Source organism: Mixophyes fleayi, chromosome 5, assembly GCF_038048845.1.
Source record: "Mixophyes fleayi isolate aMixFle1 chromosome 5, aMixFle1.hap1, whole genome shotgun sequence".
In the NCBI taxonomy this organism is placed as follows: Eukaryota; Metazoa; Chordata; class Amphibia; order Anura; family Limnodynastidae; genus Mixophyes; species Mixophyes fleayi.
Window position 1 is genome coordinate 117,232,405 of NC_134406.1, and position 15,587 is coordinate 117,247,991.

The following is a 15,587-nucleotide window of genomic DNA, read 5'->3' on the forward strand; positions in this document are numbered from 1 at the left end:
AATCCATGCAGAAATGAAAGAGGGAGGAAGGGAACACCATATGAGCTGATTTTTAACCATGGTGGCATATGACACAAATCCATTTTGGATTCAAACAGACTAAATATATAAGAATCTGATCCTTGTTCTGAGGCTAACAGTTTCCTTGTCATACAGATACAATTATCCTTGATACAACTGTTGCAATATCCAGTGACACATTTATAATATTAATAGCAGCTGTACCACTTTTGTATTATTACCTTCTCCCTGACGAAATTTTGGCACCATTTGACAGAAAACTCCTACAAACTTTATAGCCTCTATTTTTCTATTAAGGATACATTCTGATTGGAGTAACAACTATATAGAAATCAAAGTATCGCAGGAGCGATCATACCAAGAACACTTTCAGTTTATGCACTGAGCGTTATTGATTTAGCGGTGAAAGATTGTTAGTATAGTACTTAGTGGTTAGCACTTCTGCCTCACAGCTCTGGGTTTGATTCCCATTCATGGACTTATCTGTGTGGAGTTTGTATGTTCTCCCCGTGTTTGCATGGGTTTCCTTCGGGTGCTCCAGTTTCCTCTCACACTCCAGAAACATACTAGTAGGTTAATTGGCTGCTATCAAATGTGTGCGTGTGTGTGTGTTAGGGAATTTAGACTGTAGTCTCCAATAGGGCAGGAACTGATGTGAGTTAGTTCACTTTACAGTGCATCCTCTTATCATAGAGTTTCATTGAAATACTGATCAGGAATCATTCATTACATTGAATTACTAACAACTGCCAATGAGACTATTCTGAAGTTTTATGTATATTTTATTGTTACAGGGAGTTATGTTACCACTATGTTAATTCAGAACTATCTATAATACACTGCTATGGGTCTGGAAATTTGAGTACACCAACCTTTAATGTACAATACTTAGAATCTGATCATTTATATGGATTAAAAAGGGCAACCATGATATACAGTAACGGTTGATTGTAATACAGATTTTATTCATTTTTTTATTGTTTACACTGTCCTACTATCTTTTAATTGGAATATTCTTACAACTAAATTTTTAATGCACATTAACTCAGATTAAATGGCACAATACCCCAGTGCACCTTTCAAGGGTAACCACTATTCTTCTCTTTCTTTGGAAATAAAACCATACAATTCACTATAACTGCACTCATTCATACACAACATGTTATTTACAGTTATGTTTTCTATTAATAATTGTTGCTATCTCATTCAAAAGGTGCTTCAAAAAAATCAGATGGTTGGGTTGGCCTTGGATGCTGTGAATTAGCAATAGCAGTGGAGTGCCGGCGCGCTTGTAAACAGGTCATATTGTTTCTTAATATATTTTCTTCTTCATGTGCAGACTGAACAAGAAAGATATTGTGCTTATACTTTAAGTGACATCATTTTGTAAGTAGTCTTTAGGAAATCCACAATTGTGGACCTTATAACATTTCTAGTTGTGAAAGAGAGAGAGTTCGTTATGCATGAATTTGGGTTTATTATTTGCCGAATAGTACAATAAAAATGTATTTGTCCCATGATATGTCACCCTTCTTATAAAACCACCCTCAATATAACATAGTTTTTGGCCCTATTATTTTTAGCTAAACAGAGAATTGCAGTCAATCAATGCATATAGCAAAAAATATTATATACAGTGATTATTCTTTGGAGATAGAAACAGTAAAGAGGTCTATATAACTGATGAGTTGTAATAGAATATCCTTTAAATACAGGGACAGTTAAGAGGTATCCATTATGTTTTAATCAAATAATTGCAACACATACAATTAAGTGAGTTTAATGGCTTATTTATTTGTTATTTTTATCATACAGATTGGTCTAACTATTTGTCTTGTCATTTTTATTTAGGCATCTTCGACAAATGACATTTTAAAAACCTGCAGGAAGCAATATGAGGTATGATTTTAACTTGAAATTAAGTTCCTGAATGTCACATGACAAAAAAATGCATTGTTAGAAAGAAAGTTTTTAACTCAGTTTTGACCTGCTGCTAAAATACAATTCTGTCTGGGACAGAAAAGCCAAACAGACTCCTCAAATAGAATTTAAAATGCAGGTTTTTGTAAGTCTAACAAAAATAAATATCGGGAATATTGCGCTTGTATATTCAATTTTTCCTATTTCCATTATTCTTTATTTTGAAATTCCTCAAATAATTATTTTATATCTTGCTATGAATTTAGAAGGTGTGTTTACTGCAGATATAGTGATTTTTTTCATTGTTTGCATTTATGATAAGCTTTTAATTTATAGATGAAGCAGAATGGTTCATCACGCCACAGAATGATTTTATTTTTTAATAACTAGGATATCATCATCAGCTATTTATATAGCGCCACTAATTACTCAGCGCTGTGCAGAGAACTATTTTAAAGACTACCAAATTAAATGAAAGTACTCCTGAGTTTATTGAAGCCAGGGTGGGTGAGATATGGGCATTGTAGTGTAGAATGTTAGTGTCTGGTTGTCACATGTGAGCATCAAACAATAACTACTAAGGGGCCAAGATTATTTGAAAGAGGGGTCTGTTGTTTCTGGGTCAGAGGAGATCACTAGCTCTTGTACTATTTTTCTTGGTTGTTATCTCTGCGGTACTGCTTGCCTTAACCAATCCTAAAAATACATCTAAGCAAACTAACACCTACTTAATGCCAAGAATCCTACATTTCGATGCAGAACTCAATATTTGTCTTTCACTTCACAATGTGGCAAACACAACTAAAGCAAGTTCATTGTGATGAAATTAGGTGATTGCTGACATCAGAGGCAGAGAGTGTTACTCCCAACCAGTATATAAACCTGCTCTGCCTGTCATTCCCTGCCAGAGTATCAGCCTTGTTGTTCTGAGCTCCTGAGTGTTAGGAACTCTCCAGCTAGTACAACAAAACCCAGAATCTGCTCCGAGAGCCTGGTGTTCACAGTTGCCCCTAGTGGTGGGGACAGGCTTGGCTGCAGACAAACAGAGGGTCGTGAGATGTGCACTGGCTGAAGAGAGCCCAGGAATAGAGTACGAAGCCGTAGAGTAGGTAGTTGAAGTGAGAGAGAAATGAGGCTGTCATTTATCCCACTTAGCTACCAAGGGTATGGATACTCTAACGCAGGTGGAAGTCAGGAGAGACACAGAGTGATTGGTGTCAAGACTGATATATCACTCGTGGCCACTGGAATAAATTAAGGAACAGTTGATGTAGATGTTCCCTTATACACCGCAGCTTATGTACCGGTGCTTGTCCGGAAAGGAAAGGAACTTGCAGTGATAGGTAAAGATGATGAAACCGAACGTAGGCAGTTGCCAGGGGTAACTACAACCCACAGTACAGAATTGTAACCGGTCTGGTACACGGAAATACACTAAGCCGGCAGGAAACAACAGGAACAGGTAACAGAGAAAACACAAGGGAGCAGGAACACTATGGTAAACGTATTACCAGCAATCCTGCTGAGGATTAGCCAGCTATTTAAGGAGAGCAGAACCAATAGGCTGCAAGTGATAATGAGGAAGCCAGATGAGTGGGCTCAGAGAAACAGGCTGGCCAGGTGAGTCACTACATAGGAATAAACAGCATGATTGAGGGAAGATTCTGACAGAGAACAGACCTAACTGACCCTATCTAAGTACCTATCTAATCTATCTAGCTAATCTATCTGCCTATCTAATCTACCTAAACTAATATATCTAATTTATCTAAGAACTAAACTAACTACCTATCTAAACACCCAATGTGGCTATATAACTAGCTATCTATCTATCTAGTTACTCTGACAGAAAGCCTGGCGAGTCATAACACTGAGCATGTTATCTTGATTACTACTTGACTCCTGATTATTGACCTATCTGTTCCTATTTTCGTGAGACTTGTACTGTGCTGTCAGATTGTTTTTCACCTTTGGCTTACCGTGACTAGTCCCCTGCCTCTTGATTATTTTTACCTGCATTCTGCTGACCTTGCTTGTCTGACCACTTTGCCTTTTGAGCTACTACATGTGCCAGGTCACTAAGTGCCAGGGCACAATCCCTGTTCTGATCCTTTCTGTAACATTCTTACCATAGAGAGCTGATTGAAATCAATCTGTACCACCCAAAATGGTTCCCCTGTAGCAGGTAGATGTGAGGGTTTGGTTGCAACTGGCCTCCTGGGATTACTCTGCAAACAGATGAAACAATTTTCACAATACCTGGTGCCAAAGGTATTACATTTTTAGCCCATACCAGGTTGCTCATGACAGTTTTAGATGCATAGGATTGAACAAGTGTTTTCTCAGCTAACGCAGGAAATAAAACCTTTTGGGTTTCACTTCTCTACCGCACAATACTCCATTCACATCAGTCAGGTGGAGATCTGTGGGGCAGAGGCTGATTGTATAGAATTTAAAGTTTGTTCCTCGAGTTTCACAATAACATTTGAAAATAAATAACAAAAAAAACAGTATAAAAAGTATTTTAATTTGTAGAAGTAGGCTCAGTGTTAGGTAAAGCTGTTCGCTTTGCAGTAATAGCAGTAATATCTGATTAATTAAGTAATTTGCTCTGGAAATTGCATCGTTACCTGAGGCGTGTGCTTGACATTTAATGATGGCTACCTGACTAGGTTCCAATAATGCAGAGTTTGAAATGCTTTCAATTTTACAATTTGTGTACCATTAAAGTTAAAAAAAATGTTTTTTCCCTTAATTTACCAAAATCATGTACCACTTCCAAAGCATTTGTTTTCTACCACAGAAATGTGTGAACATGCAGCATAAACATAGTTAAGTGACCCATCCTTCCGCAACAAACTTCCACCCACAAACAAAAGTAAATCAAGTTTTAAGAATCATTAATCAGTGCGGTCAGGGCAGTGTGAACATTTTGTTCATATTGTTTCACCACTTGGAGGCATTTGAGTTTAGGTGACAGTTCTAATATTTCCCTTTTGCTCCACCCTTTGAAACTGTGCAGACTTAGTAACTGGTAAAAACATTACATCACTGCAGTAATGCAGCCACAGAATCTAGAGGAATAAAATAAAAAAAATCAGTTGAAGGTTATGACAGCAAGACTGATGCACTAACACAAACATCTACACACATCTAACATCTAAATTTACCCCTTGGTGTGATGGCAAGGAGGTGCATTAGTTTCTCCCTTGTGTTTGGAGTCTAAGGGCTAGATTTACTAAGCTGCGGGTTTGAAAAAGTGGGGATGTTGCCTATAGCAACCAATCAGATTCTAGCTATTTTTTTGTAGAAGGTACTAAATAAATGAAAGCTAGAATCTGATTGGTTGCTATAGGCAACATCCCCACTTTTTCAAAACTGCAGCTTAGTAAATCTAGCCCTAAGGGTTAATTCATATTGCACAATTGACCACTAGAAGTAAGTGCATATTGGCCTCCTAAAATGAAAACAATAATAGAATATTAATTGTTGTCATATCATGAATAGTAAATCAACTGCTAATGAAGTTACAAACTGCTTTTTAAACAAAAAGATTGAGGTGTGTTAAAGGCAATAGACCTTTTGCCACCTGTAAAATCCCTTGTAATTCAGGTATACAGTGCGCACTGGAGAATTGATCTGAGACACACACAGTTCTCTGGAATAATCAATTCTGTTTTACAGAATATTTATACAGAAAACATAGCATACCCTGTTGTGGTTACATAGTATAATAATTAACACAATCCTTTTTATTGTGGTTATGACCATCAATCAATTGTACAAAGACATCTGTAAAACTTTCTCTCCAGACTTGTCTCATGTTCTTGTCTCTCTCTATATATGTTATACATGAGTTATTTCTAGGGGCTTCAGAAGTAAACCCTCTGACCCTTGACAAATAGGTCATTAATATAATTGGAACACCTTTAGCTATAAAGGTCTGTAGTTAATCATTTTTAACTAATTGACTTCTACATTAACCATTTCTATGAAAGCTATTTATTACTTAATTAAAAGATCATAACTTCTTTTACAGGTGCTAATATTCTCTCATTTTATTTTTAGAATGCACTTATTAGCTGCATTAATAGGAATGAAAGTAAGTATACCATTTGAGATAATCACCACTATTTGAATGTATTTTTTTAATGAAAATACTATTATTAACATTGTTATTTTTTGCAACCACAGTAACTTAATATTTAATAGTATTGACATACTACAGTGTGTTTCAGCAATGTAAGATATGTAAGAAGTTTGTGTAGGTGGGATGAATTAAGCAGCACAAATCATTTTAAGCTTTCTATTTCAGTGGGATCGGTTTGCTGCAGCTATGCCGGTCGGCATACAAACTGTCGGGAATACTGCCAAGCTATATTTCGCACAGATTCATCTCCAGGGCCATCACAGATCAAAGCAGTGGAAAATTACTGTGCATCGATTAGCCCTCAGCTAGTGCAGTGTGTTAATAACTACACTCAGTCATATCCAATGAGAAACCCAATTGACAGTAAGTTGATAAATTTTGTTTTAAGAAAATTACTAAAACATATATCCCTTTTTAGGAAATAGGTAAAAAGTCCAGTTCTAACCGTACACTAGCAGCTGCAAACCAGGATAGTAATAGTCAAAGAATACAATGGGTATGCAAAGTCTACTCACCCTTATTAAAATTGCAGGTGTTGAAAAGCCTGAAATCAAGATAAATCACGTCAGACCTTTTTCCACCTTTAATGTGATCTTGTAATTAACAAAATTAGGGTGAAAAACAAATAGACAGTTTTTAGGAACAAAAAGAGAATTTTTTTTAAAAAAACTACAATATCCTGATTGCATAAATGTACACTTTCATAATGGGGCTATAGCTGTGTTCAGAGTTAACCAATCGCATTCAAAATCATGTTGAAAGATAATTGTCATGTACCTACCTGTAATGAAAGTACTTGTGTATAAGACCCAAATACAGACCAGCTGTTTCTGTAGTATTTCCTAGCAGGTTTCTTGGTTGCATCCTATTGGAATAGCTATGCTCCATAAGTGGCATTCAAAACATCTACAGGACCTCATTGTTGAAAGTTACCAATCAGGTACTGTTGACAATCTTCAAGGGGTAAAGTCTTAAGGTCGGCAACCTTTCTCGATCAGTGTGACGGATAAAATCTAATCAAGCCCAGGTGTGCCACCTGGGACAAAAACCAACACAAGTGTTGAAGAAAACTGATAAATATAAAGGTTTATTTAAATATATAACCATACATACCGAGCATTGCAGAGACTGAAACCCAACGACCGTTTCAGTCACATATACTGACTTTTCTTTGCTCATGTTAATAACATGATAATATTAATACTAACAAATAAACGTAACACATATTCTTAAATTCTGTATTTATTACATACAACTAAACATTTTGATAAACAATGCACACTTAAATAAATAACATGAAATAAAAAAAAAAAAGAACACATTCGAACTAATATAATGATCATCACTAATATTGAAGGTAGCACTTCTAATGGGATCTTTGAACCCACTTCTCCTTGCTAAGTTTATAATTTGTTACTTTTAATTGTACACAGTCTTCCGAGTGATCCGTTGTCAATCGGCTTCAGTATGGATTCAACACAATTTTCATGTGAGAAAAAATTGCTTCACATGTGTATGTTGAACCAAACGCTGAAAGCATTGCTAGAGCTTTTTCTTGGGGCAACTAAATTGTTCTGGGAGAGAAGCCCAGCATCTTAAGATAGCAGCACCTCGATTTTCGCAGTTCCCTTCATGGTTTTTTCTTAACTCAGTAAATTTAGTCATCCATAAATCTGAACTTTTAATTCAATCAACTGCATCTCAAAATTGTCAACAACCATCCAGTCAAAATTGTTCAAATCCAACAGGTCCACATCAGAAACGTCAGGTTTTATCAAAAATGAAAACATAGGTCCATACTTTTGGAAATCTTCACTCTTTTTTCGAAGAACTCCTTTATCAATCCATCAATATAATTACGCATTTTATTAACCATCATCTTAGATTCTTAGAAGGGGTTGATAATTGTTTGACGTTTGGGAAGTAACAATAGGTCTCTGAGCAAATGTCACTGTCACGGTCTCAATTGATTCCGGGTCTTTACGATGCGAATCCTAGGATCTGCACAGTTTAGCGTTTACACTAAATGGGCGCGGAGTCTAATGAGCAAATGGTGTTCACCAGGAACTGCCGCAAACCAGTATGGTCTTAGCTGCGTCTGCTCGCAGGTCGCGGCTCCTGCCAGAGTACTGAGCGAGACCCTCTTGGAAAGGCAGGAGAGTAGAAGGAACTTGATAGGAGTGTCAGCCTTGCAGACAAATAAAGTAGAATAGTCTGTACCTGAGTGGAGTGTCAGCTTTGCAGACGAGTACAGTAGAATAGTCGGTACCTGAGTGGAGTGTCAGTTTTGCAGATGAGTAGAGTCGCAGGTACTTGAATAGAGTGTTAGCTTTGCAGACGAGTACAATGGAATAGTCGGTACCTGAGTGGAGTGTCAGCTTTGCAGACGAGTAGAGTAGCAGGTACTTGTATAGAGTGTCAGCTTTGCAGACGAGTATAATAGAATAGTTGGTACCCGAGTAGAGTGTCAGCTTTGCAGACGAGTAGAGTAGCAGGTACTTGAATAGAGTGTCAGCTTTGCAGACGAGTAGAGTAGAATAGTTGGTACCTGAGTAGAGTGTCAGCTTTGCAGACGAGTAGAGTAGCAGGTACTGGAATAGAGTGTCAGCTTTGCAGACGAATAGAGTAGAATAGTTGGTACCTGAGTAGAGTGTCAGCTTTGCAGATGAGTAGAGTAGCAGGTACTAGAATAGAGTGTCAGCTTTGCAGACGAGTAGAGTAGCCGGTACTGGAATAGAGTGTCAGCTTTGCAGACGAGTGGATTAGAATAGTAGCCACTTCTTAGGTACCCAAAGGCAACTGAGGAACAGGCACTGAAGGTTTGGAGGAAGTGCCTTTTTGTATTCGGCGCGAGGATTGCCTGGCTAATAGGAAGGCAGTCAGTGATTTCATAAATTGCGGGTCGCAGACCCGAATCCAAGATGGCGTGCCCGGGACGGAGCGGACCGCCGGAGCCAGGTAAGTTTGCCGGGGGTCGGGGGAGCTGCCCGATACCCCGGCGGGTGACAGTCACGTAAAAATACCTTCAGTTTTTCAGTAAATGTCTTTCAACACTTGTACAGATCGAGAACTGTTTGTCCTACACCTTGAAGACGAAGATTCAGATCATTTAGTTGATAAGTGATGTCAGTTAGAAACATGAGTTTACATAACCATTCACTGTCTGTCAGCTCAGGAAAATTCTGATCTTTCTCAATCGGAAAAGTTTTAATCACTTAAAAGCAGGTCACAAATCTATTTAAGACTTTTCCTCGACTCAACCACCTGAAATTTCTGTGAAGCGGTATATCCTTGTAAGCATTATCTAATTCTTCCAACAGCAATTTAAACTGCCTATGTGTTAATGATGATCGAGCAATGATGAAATTTACAATTTTGACAACTGTATCCATCACTCTGTTAAGCTTTTAAGAATTTGACATTTTGGCACAAAGACTCTCTTGGTGAATCATGCAGTGAAATTTTACTGTTGATTGTCCAATTTGATCTTAAAGGAGCTTAACAAACCCTTTGTGTTTTCCAACCATAGCCGGAGCACCATCAGTTGTAACACAGAATATATTGTTTAGGTTGTTTCTTTGAAAAAGTTTATAAAGGTAGATGCAATATCTTCACCTTTAGTAGTACCTTGAAGTGGCTTCAATGTACACATTTCTTCATATATTTTCTCATTGTCGCAGTACCGAGCAAGGATAACTAAACAAGCTATATCATTAACATCCACACTCTAATCACTAGAAACAATAAACACGGATGTTTCCTTCAGTGCAGTTTCTTGTTTCTTGTTTTTCTGTAACAGTCAATCGATTGAAAGCATGACTTGCTTTCTATGTCCAGAAACAGCTTTTCTGATGGCTTCCATTCGTTCATCACGGTTAGGATACCTAGCCTTGTGATTTTGTTTGAAAATGTGTCGTACATTAAGTGTCGTACACTTGATGTACGACACACAGTGCTTTCACAACAGTACAAAATGCTCTTTTTGTTGAATATATGCATAGTCATCAGTTAAAGAGCTTTGGAAGGCACAGACTTAAATTTTTGGTTTTTCAGAACAAGACATCCTATTAAAAATTTAAGGACGGGAGGACTCCTGTGTACTTATGTGGGCAGAGTGTAGTGAGTGTATCTTGCAATTTTATATGGCTATATGTCCTTTGAAGTAGAAACTTGCTTGGGGTCCCGACCAGGCAGACACAGGACGCAGGACAGTGGGAATCCGAGTTGGGCTTTCCCTCAGTGTATCCGTTGGCGAATATAGACAGGAGCCGCAGGTACCTATGGAGGTTGGGGAGTTGACAGGCTGGAACGTGGCTTGCACTACTTGTGTCCCATCCACACTGCACCCTCCGGAAAGGCAGATGAGAGTCCTCTGATGCCGAGCTGTGATAGCTGTCAATTGTGGCCTGCGATGGGTGGGTGACGTAGGTTCCCAAGAATCCATGCACTTCATAGGCCTCAGTGGGAATGACAGGAACTCTACACAAATAATAAAAAAAAGAATCTTTGGTGTATTCTGCAACATGACATGAGACTTATTACGGAAAAAAGTATTAATTAGATTCCATAGTTTTGTCTCCCATAATTGGCCAACTTACACAGTGCACTGATATGAAGGTTATATACTGGTCTCCTGGTAACATGACAGATATCCAATTCAGAGACAGTAACAAGACAGCTCACTGCTGCTTTCATAACCTAAATGAATATCATGCCTGGAATATTGCAGCCATTTAGTTGCCAAGTTTTGCAACAAAACACTATAAAATAATATGCTGCTTTTCTTGATCTGTCCATACCCAGACTGGTTTGTGTGTCTGGAGGTAGACTGGTGATAAACTAGCAGGGGAAATAAGACAGGAACTGGATTGCTGAAACTGGAACGAAACCGGAATGGAGGAACCAGATTGCTGCAACCAGAATATAGAAACCAGATTGTTGGAACCGGAAAGCTGGAACAAGAACGGAAGAACCTAAATGGAACTGGTAATGCTGGAACCGGACTGGAGCTGAAATGCAGACTGCACTGTCTGAACTGGAACAACAGAAAAGATTTCAGACTGGTGTTTGAAATAACAATGTTGCACTTGCAACAGATAAGGGCTCCAGGAAGTCCTTTTATAGTAGTTGATGATTCCTTATTGGAGACTGCGGTCAGCTGGCCATAAGCAGCACTCTGAGTTGCTGAGATGGATCAGGTGACCATATCCAAGATGACAACTCCCAGGAACTGGTTTTGGAGGGAAACCTGGAGTAGAGGCTGCTATCCCCTGATTGGCTGGGAGGAATCATGTGACCGATTCCAAGATGGTAGCGCCCATACTCTGATTCTGGAGGGATCTATGGAGTGGAGACAGACTGGGCAACATCTTGCAGAGAGATCTTAAACCAGTAGAGCCTGACGACCGCAGGGACAGCTTGGAAAGACAGCAGAGAGGTAAGTGACTGGATATGAGAGCCTTGTGTGTAACACTGCTAAATAAGCTTATGTGGCTTTTATGCGTGTAAGGGCCAAAGCAGGCTGCATTAATATAAATCCGTAGTGGAGGCTATATACCCAACTTCTTCAACAAGAGGTTATGCAACAGTAATGCCCCCAATTCACATTATGCCACAGTAATGCCTCCAATTCACATTATGCCTCTCATAAGTGCTCCCAATTCACATTATGCCACATTAATGCTCCCAATCCACATTATATAGTGGAAATGAATGTTCAGCGCTCCCTATTAAAAATATCAGTAGGTAAGCAGCCACCTGGGAGTAGGGGGATATAGGGATAGCTCGACCCTATTGGAGGATAAAATTGGTATAACTCCCTGGCGCTTGATCAGAGGGGATAACGGGTATTTGTCAAGGGTCAAATACCCGCTATCCCCTCTGATCAAGCGCCAGGGAGTTATACCAATTTTATCCCAATCCACATTATGCCTCACATAAGTGCCCCCAATTCACATTTTGCCACTGTAATGCCCTCAATTCACATTTATGCCACAGTAATACCCAGTTCATTTTATGCCACACATAAGTGCCCCAATTCATATTATGCCACAGTACTGCCCCCAATTCACATTATGCCACAGTAATGCTCTGAATTCACATTATGCCACATATAAGTGCCCCTAATTCACATTATGACACAGTAATGCCCCTAATTCAAATTATTACGCAGTAATGCCCCCAATTCACATTATGCCACAATAATGCTCCCAATTCACTTTATTCCACACATAAGTGCTCCCAAATCACATTATGCCACACATAAGTGCCCCCAATTCACATTATGACACAGTACTGCCCCCAATTCACATTATTACACAGTAATGCCCCCAATTCACTTTATGCCTCACATAAGTGCCCCCAATTCACATTATGACACAGTAATGCCCCCAATTCATTTTATGCCACAGTAATGCCCCCTATTCACATTATGCCACACATAAGTGCCCCCAAATCACATTATGCCACACATAAGTGCCCCCAATTCACATTATGACATAGTAATGCCCCCAATTCACATTATTACACAGTAATGCCCCCAATTCACTTTATGCCTCACATAAGTGCCCCCAATTCACATTTTGGCACAGTAATGCCCCCAATTCATTTTATGCCACAGTAATGCCCCCTGTTCACATTATGCCACACATAAGTGCCCCCAATTTATTTCATGCCATGCATAAGTGCCCCCAATTCACATTATGCAACAGTAATGCCCCCAATTCACATTATGCCACAGTAATGCATAGTGCTGTAATGCAAGCTGTAGTGAATAATGATACATTGCAGTAGATTACAGTGGTCATTATTACCATAGTTTGCAAATACACCTGACCTGCCTTTAAATCAGTTCCCGATTCATTCTAACTTAAGGCTTGATTATTATTAATGTTGATTTTTCCAAGATTCTATGACCTTACCATATGTTAAGTGGGTGATAAACTATATAAGTAGCTCTGGTTAATGTAGAACTTTGGCTCCTCAGTCACTCCCAGGATCAAAGCAACAGTGGCCACTCCTGCATGCCATATTGGATGCAGTTCTCTTAAGGATTAGGTCACATGACCGGTTTGGCCTCCTCCTCATCCCCTGCACTTTCTGGGCTCAATAGTAACTCGATCTGTGAAATGTTAGAGTGCCAGAGCGTTTCTCTCTGTTTGTGTATACAATGATTCCTGGCTTCCCTATGCTGCATATCATAGTGCTGCATTATCTTGGTGTTGTATATTCCTGTTGCTACATATTCCTGGTGTTGCATACCTCAGTTGATATATATCCTTGGTATCTACATTCCAATTAGTCTCCTGTACTATTCAACGTCTGTTGCCTTTGCACTCTCATCCCATACTGTCTACTATACTGACCTCTACCCACACATGAACTACGCTCAAGACCCACCATAGGGGATGCGACATGCATAGTGCTCGTAGCCAAGCCCTTGCCTCCTTGAGAGGGTCCGAAGTGAAAACTGGCATCACATTAGTCGCCGCGTCCTGGACGTGGGTAGTGCAAACTTGAGATGGTTCAGGATCAATATCTTTGTGATTCCCAATACCGGTCTTATGAAAAGCAGAACAACGCTTTTCACAAAGATGCTACTAGTTTCTACCAGACAATTAGTAATACATTCGGGAGGAGTGCAGAAGATAGGACATGAATAATTCAGCTGTTATTTAAATTAAAAATGAAGACAGGACTTTGAGCTTTTATAATGCATATTGCTGACTATGTTCACTCTGCATATTGAAATAGCATATTCATGTAAATGACAGAAGAGCGTGTCGGCGGAGGCTATGTTTCAAATGGCACCCATATGTAACGCCCTCTAGTGGAGTTTTAGTAAAGCATGCACTCCAGTGACTGCAGGAGGGTCATCTGGAGGATGAGTTATGTGTTTATAGTTGCTATGGTGAAAACTCAGCGCAGCTTGAGTTAGACTGAGTGAGAAGAAGGAGGGACTGTCAGCAAGGAGAAATTAGAGAAGATTAGGGCAGAGAAATGGCGGGAAAGAGACAGAGAGGAGAGAAAACATGTGATATAGCTGGGAGAGTGTGGAGGATGCTCCCAGGCTTCCCCAGCATTGCCTGGGAGTGTGAATGCAGTGACTGTGTAAGCATGCCCGGCGCTTCCATCAGGCAACCTTAGGCAGTTGCCTAGAGCGCCGGGACCTGTAGGGGACCGCTGACTAGATTTTCTAATCTAGTCAGCGGTTTGGGACATAAGTGCAGCGGCGGAGGTGCACCTGCTGCTCATTTTTAGTGGCCGCCGCCGTCCTCTTTCTCCAAATTGATACGCCCGGGCCGCCCGGCTCACTCACATGATCACTGACTGACAGTGATCATGTGACATTCTCATTGTCCGGCGGCGCCTCTGTCCAGTAACAGTCTCACACTGTCAGTCACTGACAGACAGTGTGTATAAAGTTATTTCCCGACGCCTCCCTCCACTTCCAGCATGCACTGCTCCGCTCCACCCCCCTCCTTTGTTGTGAAGAAGCCGAGGAGCGGTGGGCAGCCATTGAAGAGGTCCCCTGCATCTGCTGACCAGCCTTTAGTAGAAAAAAAAAGTGAGTATCTACAATTTCTTTTTTTGTATTATTTTTTTTTTTGTATTATTATTAATATTTTTTTTCTAAAAGGGGTACCCAAAGTCCAATCCATACAGTGGGGAGGGAAAAAAATGGGGGGAGGGGTGTTGATTATTATTTGGCACCTCATGCTCTCTCTTTGATTTAAAAACTATGGTGGATAAAATAATTATTTTATTGGCACCTCATGCTCTATGTTTGACTTGCAAACAAAAATAGAGGATGAGGTGCCAATAAAATAATCATCTTCTCTACCATAGTTTGAAAATTAAATATAGAGCCTGAGGTGGCAAATAAGTCATTTTTCTCCCACATAGCTTTGCAAATCAAATATAGAGTATGACGTGGCAAATAGTCATTTTTATACCATAGAAAAATGACTATTTGCCACCTCATGCTCTATATTTGATTTGCGCACTATGCGTGAGCAAAATCACTATTTTATTGGCACCTTATGCTCTATAATTGATTTTCAAACTATGGTGGAGAAAATGATTATTTTATTGGCACCTTATGCTCTATAAAAGAGCATAAGGTGCCAATAAAATAATCATTTTGCTCACGCACAGTGTGCAGATCAAATACAGAGCATGAGGTGGCAAATAGTCATTTTTCTATGTTGCAAAAATGACTATTTGCCGTTGCATGGTCTGTATTTGATTTGCAAGCTGTGTGGGAGAAAAATTTTGCAATTTTGTGTCAGAGCCTCGCGGGAGGATGGGGGGGGGGTGGGGGCGCTAGGCTGAAACTTTGCCTAGGGCACCTAGAGACCTTGCACCAGCCCTGTGTGCAAGGGAAAGTAATGTGTGCCTGAATAGGGGGAGAGTCCCCAGAACAGAGACCCCTGGAGAGAAGGGTGGAATTGCTGCAAGTGGCAGCATGCATACACTAAGGGCTGTAAGAACTGTA

General features: G+C 39.7%; 1 protein-coding gene across 2 annotated transcripts in view; it reads left to right on the top strand.

Moving 5' to 3' along the window:
• RECK (reversion inducing cysteine rich protein with kazal motifs) overlaps positions 1 to 15,587 on the top strand; it is a 205,308-nt gene that overhangs the window by 73,667 nt on the left and 116,054 nt on the right. For both annotated transcript variants that reach the window (XM_075212752.1, XM_075212751.1), the window contains exons 5-8: positions 1,235 to 1,320; positions 1,873 to 1,920; positions 6,010 to 6,043; positions 6,257 to 6,454. In XM_075212752.1, the coding sequence (XP_075068853.1) occupies positions 1,235 to 1,320; positions 1,873 to 1,920; positions 6,010 to 6,043; positions 6,257 to 6,454 (366 nt within the window). The remainder of the gene's footprint in view (positions 1 to 1,234; positions 1,321 to 1,872; positions 1,921 to 6,009; positions 6,044 to 6,256; positions 6,455 to 15,587) is intronic.